The 8,877-nt window shown below is 36.1% G+C and overlaps 2 protein-coding genes across 2 annotated transcripts; one reads left to right on the top strand and one right to left on the bottom strand.

Annotated features, from left to right (window-relative positions):
* Nucleotides 1-3,976: 3,976 nt before the first annotated feature.
* On the top strand, nt 3,977-6,326 carry LOC113310208 (probable calcium-binding protein CML48). The gene is made up of 5 exons (XM_026558803.1): nt 3,977-4,594; nt 4,690-4,736; nt 5,597-5,772; nt 5,861-5,879; nt 6,017-6,326. The coding sequence occupies exons 1-5, from the start codon at nt 4,144-4,146 to the stop codon at nt 6,122-6,124; spliced, it is 801 nt and encodes a 266-aa protein (XP_026414588.1). The 5' UTR covers nt 3,977-4,143; the 3' UTR covers nt 6,125-6,326.
* LOC113311760 (heme-binding-like protein At3g10130, chloroplastic) lies at nt 6,291-8,476 on the bottom strand. The gene is made up of 9 exons (XM_026560558.1): nt 8,390-8,476; nt 7,886-7,964; nt 7,717-7,803; nt 7,548-7,618; nt 7,329-7,430; nt 7,137-7,241; nt 6,914-7,049; nt 6,710-6,819; nt 6,291-6,620 (listed from the first exon to the last, which is right to left on the bottom strand). Exons 1-9 carry the CDS (start codon nt 8,474-8,476, stop codon nt 6,546-6,548), a joined length of 852 nt encoding a protein of 283 aa, XP_026416343.1. The 3' UTR covers nt 6,291-6,545.
* Nucleotides 8,477-8,877: the final 401 nt, after the last annotated feature.

Raw genomic sequence — 8,877 nt, 5'->3', positions numbered from 1 at the left:
TCATACTAAATATCCCAATTTTTTGTCTTATCCAGTTATTGGTCTTTCTGGTGGAATTGCTTTAGCCTGGAAAAATGGGGTTGATTTAGAAATTATGCATACAACTTCTGACACTATTCATGATATCCTTCATACACATGATAATAATCCATATTTTTTTGGTAACCTTCATGTATGGAGCTCACAATGCTGTAGATAATGCTAATCAATGGCAATATCTTTTAAACAAGAGTAATCATATTGATATTCCTTGGGTTCTCGTTGGTGACTTAAATTTTACTATCAATGATGCTGAAACTCATAGTCCTTCTAAGCATTCTCATCATTCTGATCATATAAGAGATTTTGTCCATCAACTGGGTCTTTTGGATATTGGGTATTTTGGCTCTGATACTACTTGGTCAAACCATAGATCGGGAAACTCTCATGTTTCTGTCAGGTTAGATAGAGCCTTTGTTAATAATCTTTATATAAATAGTTATACTAATGCTAATCTTCAACACCTAGTTCCCTTTGCATCTGATCATAGTCCCATGATTTTGCATACAACTCCTCATTCTAGTAAGCATTCAACTTTAAAGTTATATAAATGCTGGTTTATATTTCCTTCATGCACTGCAACTATAAACAAAAGTTGGCACCATCAATTTCTGGGTTCTCCTTCTTATTAATTTTCAACTAAGCTGAAGTATACTAAGTTTCAACTTCAACAATGGAAAAGATTATCCTTTGGTAATATTGAAATAAGTCTGCATTCTATTCAGTCTCAACTTCAGATTTGTCATGATACAAATATGCCTTCTACACATCCGAAGGTAATACAACTTGGTAATTCTTTGCTACATTGATTATCAGTTTGGAAAGAGTACTTCATGCAACAAGCTGGGGATAAATTTTTAGATACACATAGGAATACTTCTTATTTTCACTATATGGCCAATTATCATAAAATAAGATCCAACATTAATGCTATTAAAAGATCCTTTGGGGTTTGTGGTATGATTCTAGAGCTGAAATTGAACAAGTCTTACTTTCACACTCTTTTGATATTTCAACCACTTCAAAGCCTCTTGTTAATAATCAAATTTTGAAGCTCTTTGATCATTGCATTTCTGATGCTGAAAATGATAGTCTTATTAGATTACCAGATGCTCAAGAGATTAAAGATGTGGTTTTCAGCATACGACCATGGGATTCTCCTGGAAATGATGGATTTCAAGATGGATTTTATCAACAATGATGGGACACCATTGGTAATGAGGTAATCTCTATGGTTCATTACTTCTTTACTCATAAGCACATGCTCAGGGAAATTAATCATACTTATCAAGTTCTGATTCCCGAAATGCAATACCCTGAAACACCTGTTGATTATAGGCCGATTAGTTTACGTAATGTGAGCTATAAAATTATCTCAAAAATCCTATCAAATATACTAAAGCCTCTTTTATCCAAAATTATTTCACCAACCCAAACAACTTATGTTCAAGGTAGAAAGCATATTTGTATCATATTGAACAGGGTAGAATGGTCTTTCTTGTTATCAATTTTTCGGAAGATGGGTTTTCATTCTGATTGGATAACTCATATTGAACAATGTAACTCAACTACTAATATCTCATTTCTTATTAATGGTAGTCCAAGTAGTACTTTTTCCCCTAGTCGTGGTATTCGACAAAGTGACCCTTTATCACCTTACTTATTTTTTTTATCATGGGAGATTTTTCAAGGCTCTTACAAAGCAATGTAGATGTTGGGTTGATTCATGGTTTAAATATTACCAAGCATTGTCCTCCTATTAATGATCTGTTTTTGCGGATGATTGCTTGTTTTTTTTCCAGGCAACTGCAATTCATATGCAGCATCTTCAAAAGATTATTCACATGTTCAGCCAAGCTTCTGGTCAGTTTATAAACATGCAAAAGTATACTTTCTTTTTTGGTAAGCATACTTCTCCAGCTCAGAAAACCAACATTTCTGGTATCTTAAATATAAAACAACTTGGTCTTGGTGAAAAATACCTGGGAATTCCATTTCTTATGCATCATTCTCGACAACAAAATTGTAAAGGAATTCTAGACAATATAAATAACCGACTACAGGGTTATAATAGTAAAATTGTGAATCAATCAGGGAGAAATACTCAAGTTAGTCTAGTTCTAAGCACTATGGGGATGTATCAGATACATCTTTTTAAATTGCCAGAAATCACTCTTCAACAAATGGACAAAATTCAAAGGCAGTATTGATCAAATAACTTCAGAAAGAAACATTCTTATCAACCAATCCCCTGGGAAAAGGTCAAATTACCTAAAAGACTTGGCAGCTTCTTCATAATCAAGATGCTACTTGGGATTTTTTTTTTTAAAAGGTAAACATTTTCTTCACAATGATCTTCAATTCTTTCCTCCTCCAAATGATACTAAATTACAAAGTCTAGTTGGATTTGGCAAAGTATTTTTTTTTGGATTTCAGATTATTTTGAAATATGTTAAATGGAAAGTTGGAAATGGATCCACCATTAATATATGGACTTCCAATTGGATTCCTTCTATGCCCACTGCATTACAAGATTGGAGTGAGTTGAATCTCAGTACTTATCAATGGGTGTCTCAGTTGTTTGATTCGACAACACCACAATGAAATATTCCTCTCTTACGCCAGCTATTCACTGAGGATCAAGTGAATTCCATCCTTAATATTCTCATTTAGTTAGATCAACAAAATATCCTTATTTGGCCATATACTACATCTGGAATTTTCACTACCTCTTCAGCTTACAAGATGTTATGTGAATGATGGTATTAACAATGCTTCTATGAATATTTCTCCTCAATTTTGGCTGAAACTTTGGAAACTTAAGATGCTGTATAAATATCAATTGTTTCCGCGGAAGATTGTTCATGATGCTTTCCCTATAAAGGATAAATTATTTCGAAATATGGATGGTCTCATAAGACTTATGTTTTATGTCACTCTAATCAACCTGAAGATGTAGATCATCTGGTGAAAGTTTCTTCCTCAATATATTTCTTCCATAATGAAACATACTACTGTTCTTTCTTGGATTCAGAATTGGCAGAATCAAGCTTCTACTTTTCACATTCTCACTAAGGCCACCACTATTCACATTATAGTTTGCATTATGCATTTCATTTGCAAACATAGATGCAAAGTCATATTTGAGAACTCATCCCTAATCCATACTCTGTCAGCTGTAAAGTTAATTTTTATATGACTTGTCAACATTTAGATAATACTTCCGAAAATGTTAATCATGCTATTAGAGTTAGGTCTTCAGAGCATCATGTTTGGCATCCTCCTTCTTTGAATATGTTTAAAATTAATATTGATGTTTCTTTCAACTCTAAAGATTTGTTAGCTGGTATTGGTATGATAGTTAGGAATCATGCAGGGAAATATGTCATGGGAAAGGGATCAGTAAAAAAAGCAGCTGATGTTCATCAGGAAGAGACTTGGACACTTTTAGAACAATGGAGTTAGCAAAGACTAATGGCTGGTATGAGGTTATCTTTGAGACCGACAATGTTAATATTAGTTCTTATCTGAAGAATCACTCTACTCTTCTTACCTGGCATAGTGTTCCTCTGCTTAGAAAATGTATAAACATCTGTAATCTTAATGTAGGATGACAGTGTGTTTTTATTTATAGAGTTTCTAATAAACTAGATGATGCCTTACCTAAGGCTGCTAGAAAATATAATCTCCGTGGGGAATGGTGGAATGATCCACCTAACTTGTTTAAAAAAATGAATCAGACACATAACTACCCTTACGCCCTGGGGCGTCAGCTTCAGTACAGCGTTAGGTCGACAGGAAACTTACGACCCATTTCCGTAACCACCACGTGTACGACAATTAAGATAAGCATCCAAATTCCGACTTTGCCACGCGGTTACGTTTTCACAGTATTTAAATAGTCTACTCTTCTGTACTTTTTCTTCTTATCTTTGATTTAATAATCAAAATTAACAGACAAAATCAGAGAAATTCAGAAGTCAATCACAAATTTCAAAGCTTTTCCAATAAACAAATCAATTCTAACAAAACCTCCTACCTGAAAAATTCTACCACCTTTCAATCCACAACCCCTCTCTGAAAGAATTTCTAAAACCGCCATTAATGTCGTCTTTCAATAGTTCTTACTCTTCTTCTCATTATGCACAACCATCAGCACCTGCTTTACCTGAATCATACACCCAACAGCAAAACCCACACAGTTACTATGACCATCATCACCAGCAGCAGCAATCATCTTCCAATTCACACAGGTACAACGGACAACAACAACAGCCTGGCGGTTACCCTTCATCTTCTGGATATGGGCATGGGTCATCAGGAGGATACCCTCCGGCACCACCACCAGCTTCGATTTATGGTGGTGTGAGTTTTCCTCAAGGAACAAATCCAGAAATTATAAGGAGTTTTCATACAGTGGATAAAGATAGAAGTGGGTTTATAGATGAAAGGGAATTACAAGAAGCTCTTTCTTTTGGGTATCAGAAATTTAGTCTTAGAACTGTTCGTTTGCTTATGTTCTTGTTCAAAAATGCCTATGACCCTCTTCGAATTGGTAAGCAAATTTTGATTGAATTTTTGGGTTATGGAAAAATTGGAGAAAAGGGGGTTTTATTGAATGTTGATGTTTTCAATTGCATTTTGTTGCAGGACCTAATGAATTTGCTGCACTTTGGAGTTGTCTTGGACAATGGCGAGTAAGTCAATTTTAATGCATTTTTTTTTTGCTTCAATTTTTGTTTGCATTGTGTTTATGGGACTGAAATTGGTTTGTCAAAGAGTGTATCAATGTTATCAATACTTCGAAGCACTATTCATTGTACAACTATTTGGGTATACCTGTGGTTTTTCACTCTGCATTTGTATTTGCCAAAGCCAGTAAAGCTCCAAACTTTCACCCTACTTCTGAATTACAATGCTCCCAAAGCCCCATCACTGGAACTAAGATGAAGTTTCATCACTTGCAAAAGTCCCACCCAGTCCCTACTTCATCAGCCTAAATGACAACATCCAAAATTTCCTTGCCCATTTGCGGTTTCTTAATTTCGCTTCTACTTAGGCTTTTTGAGTTGAATATTCATGAGTTGTTGCTCAGCTGAGGAATAACAATCAGAGCTTGTGATAACGGTGAGGTTTTATGGAATGTTAATACGCTGGGCGAAATATGGCATTCGGCCACCTAAGGTTAGTTGTATTCTTTAATCAGCTCATCAGGATGCTTTGAAATGGAAATATGGATTGATTTTTGGTGTTGCTTTGATTGTCGTTATACTTACACATTGCTTGTACTTATGGTCTAAATACGGGAATTTCACTTGACTATGAATTAGACTTTTGAGTCCGGTATTCATGAGTTATTGTTGCGTAGCTGAAGGATAACAATCAGAGTTTGTGATAACTGTGAGGGTTGATGGAATGTTAACACATGCGTCATATATGGCCTTCCGCCACCTAAGATATAGCAAATGCATTTTATCACTTTGAGCTTGTATTCAACCAGCTCATCAGGACGGTTGAAATGGACACATGGATTGATTTTTGGTGTTGCTTATATTAGGGCATTTTTGAGAGATTTGATAGAGATCGAAGTGGGAAAATTGACTCAATGGAATTAAAGGATGCTTTGCTCAGTCTTGGATATGCAGTCCCACCTTCTGTTCTTCAGTTACTTATCTCGAAGTATGATGACGGTTCAGGAAGAAGGGGAGAACTTAATTTTGACAGCTTTGTCGAGTAAGTGTCTGTTTTTTTTTGAGTAAGATTAGATCGTTTCGTTGTTGGCATATGTCTAATTAGTTCGTCTGTCTGGATGTTTGTGCAGGTGTGGGATGATTGTGAAGGTGAGTCAGTGAAATTCTGTGATTTTGTTCTGCTTATGACATTGCCTCTTATGAGGATTTAGATGTAGATGGTTTGCTTGGCTTGATCCCCTTCTAAATAGGCATTCTGTTCTGAAACTGTCGTGTTTTCTATGTAGGGTTTAACTGAGAAGTTCAAGGAGAAGGATCCTCGCTACACAGGTTCAGCAACACTCTCCTACGAAACATTCATGACTATGATCATGCCATTTCTTGTATCATATTGATACTTTTTTTTTTCTCATCTTTCTGTTTGTGAGGATTTGTCAGTTTGTATCTCTAACATAGAATAGATGACCTTTTCTTGTATTACTAGTAGACAATTCTTTGGTTCAGTGCGTACTGTATTTGCCGACACCCTTTGTGTTCACCATGTCTGGAAAACTGAAAGTATATATGAAAAGTATTGTTGTCTTTTCATGTTGATCAGTTATTTTAGTACTTTTTATACTTGTACATGAGAATCACAAACTTCATTGGCAAAAGAAAGTACACATATTTCTGCAGTTCTGTACAAATCTATCTCAATTTGTATGGTTATATACAACATTACATTACTGAACCCGAGGGTTCTCAATAGCATAGGAAGTTTTCTCACTTCCGCTTCAGTGCACATTGTAGTCTCCATTCGCAGGGCTGGTGGACTAGTTATTCCTGTTTCCTTTCAAGTTCCAGAGCAATTTCGTTCCGTCGTGCAAAGGGAAGAGTGAATGGAGGGTTATACTGCAAGTATATCAACACATAGAATAGATTAAGTGACTTTTAAGGCAGAGGATACAAAACACTAGATTTTTAAGTTTGTCAGAGTTTACCTGTGCAACTTCCACGACTGCATCATCTTTTACTCTAAACTCAGTGTTGCTCTTTAAAGCATTGCGTAATTTTGATTCACGCTTTATGACGTCTTCGTCAGTTACCAAACCTGACAAGAAATGGAAACAAGATGGTTTGGAAAACTGTTGGAAAATGCTGCAACAATGTTGGAAATTTTTTCATGGGCATACGAAGAAGAAAACCTGAAAAAGCAGATACTGCAACAATTTTGTTTGGCACCTTTGTAATTTTTACAGAAGGATCTTTTGGTATTGGCAAATCTGCGCCATACTTCGAGGGCAGGACGAATGACATTTTCCATTTATCTTTGTTTCCTGACTGCAAACAAGAAGAACCAAAGATTAAATGAAGATGCTATCAGCTAGATATAGTCTTGAGATAGGAAGCCAATCTGAAACAACTTACCAACTTCGTTATCACAGGTGTTGTCATTGCCATCTTTTCACCATGGGATTCAGCTTTTCGGGTAATCACAGGCGTAGTCATTTCCATTTTGTTGTTGGTTGTATTCTGATGAAAGTAACATCAAAATGGCCAGAGTTTAAAAATGTTTGAGAAGTACTGGAGATTCTTTGGTACTGTATTTAGTTGCCATACCTCGCCGAAAATATACCCAGCCAAGGCATTGAAAGAGCGAGATGAGCCATCGAAATCGAATCCGTTCTTCCCTGGCATTGTCGTCTCTGCTATGAAATACGACTGTGTCCCACAATGTGCAATAACCAAAATGTTAACTCTAATTGTACGTACACAATCCAGATTGAGAAATTAACGAAGATGATCCTTTTCTTCCTGAGAACACAGAAAAAAAAATACCTCCACTTCTCTTATTTCATATTGTTTGGTGCGGGTCAGCACAGTAAACTTGACCGATTCAAGATCAGGAACTAAAAATCAACAGCAACATAAATTAGGAGAAATTTTGATGAACATCAAAGGAATTTAAGAGTACAAAGTTTGATAAAGATAATTCGAGCAGTGGAACCTGACATCAAAGCCTCTTCTAAAGTCTGAGCTCCGAATCTCTTTGGAAACAGATATTTTGCCGATTCAGAGGCCAGTTCCCACACAACTGAAACCAAAACCAAATACAACCAATAAGCAAAAACTCTTTCAATAATAAATAATTGAAAATGGTTTGCTCAAATTTTTACATCGCCGAGAAAGAGATGAAGCCTGAGAAGCTAAGGCAAGAACGAGAGATATTCGAGCTTCGTTCGCAGATATCTTCTTCTACCGATCCGCGGAAGCTGTCATGGCTTTTGTATTATTCATGGCTGCTACTGTAACAGTTGGATGCCTTCTTCTACCGATCCGCGGAAGAGCAGTGGAACTGGTTCTATGTAAGAACAACTCATTCGCGGGGAAAGACGGCTTGCACAAAATCATGTTAATTCCCTTGGTGAAATCTGTTATGGCAATTGAATATCTTCTGCAATTTGTACGGGTTATACAAAATGTCTACCACATGGTGGTATGGAACTACACTGGCCACTCTTTTTGCTAGGATATTTTTCATAAAGTGGGGCAATTTCTCACGAGTTGGTCACCTTCTTTTCTTTACCCACGTTTACTCACTGCAGCAGCCTAAAGAAGTCTATCATCTCATCTACTGTCATTTGCCACCTCAAAATTAATAATCATTTTTGTACACCCACGTTTAACAGGCACTGTATATGAGCCCAGTATCCACTAATATGACCCGCAGGCTCAATATTTCCTTGCCAAAACAGTTGAACTCCCATCTCTCTTTTCCTGACTCGAAATGCTGATCGATGAAGGGAGAGGCTAATAAAGGCTCGACTGGAGTCTTCCTGCTGTTGACATAACACCAAAGCTTTAACGTAAACAAGCTCCAGAAAAGTACCTATTTAAAAGTCGGTCATGGCACCATTTCTTTCAATACATATACTCCCTCAGTTACTTTTTAATAGCCCAGTTTCTATAAATATTTCAAAAAAATAGGTCAGTTTCCTAATTGGGAAAGTCAAATGTTAATTTAATTTTCCGCGACCATTTTTCTTTTAACTTCTTTTGATGACAAGTATTAGGTAGACCATTTCACTTATTTCTTTGGCCGACAAGTGTCATGAGGAATATTTCACTTCACTTCTTTTATTATTTCAATAATTAGTTCTCTTAATTT

Source organism: Papaver somniferum, chromosome 9 (genome assembly GCF_003573695.1).
Source record: "Papaver somniferum cultivar HN1 chromosome 9, ASM357369v1, whole genome shotgun sequence".
NCBI classification, from domain to species: Eukaryota; Viridiplantae; Streptophyta; class Magnoliopsida; order Ranunculales; family Papaveraceae; genus Papaver; species Papaver somniferum.
This window is presented reverse-complemented; position numbering and strand designations above follow the sequence as displayed.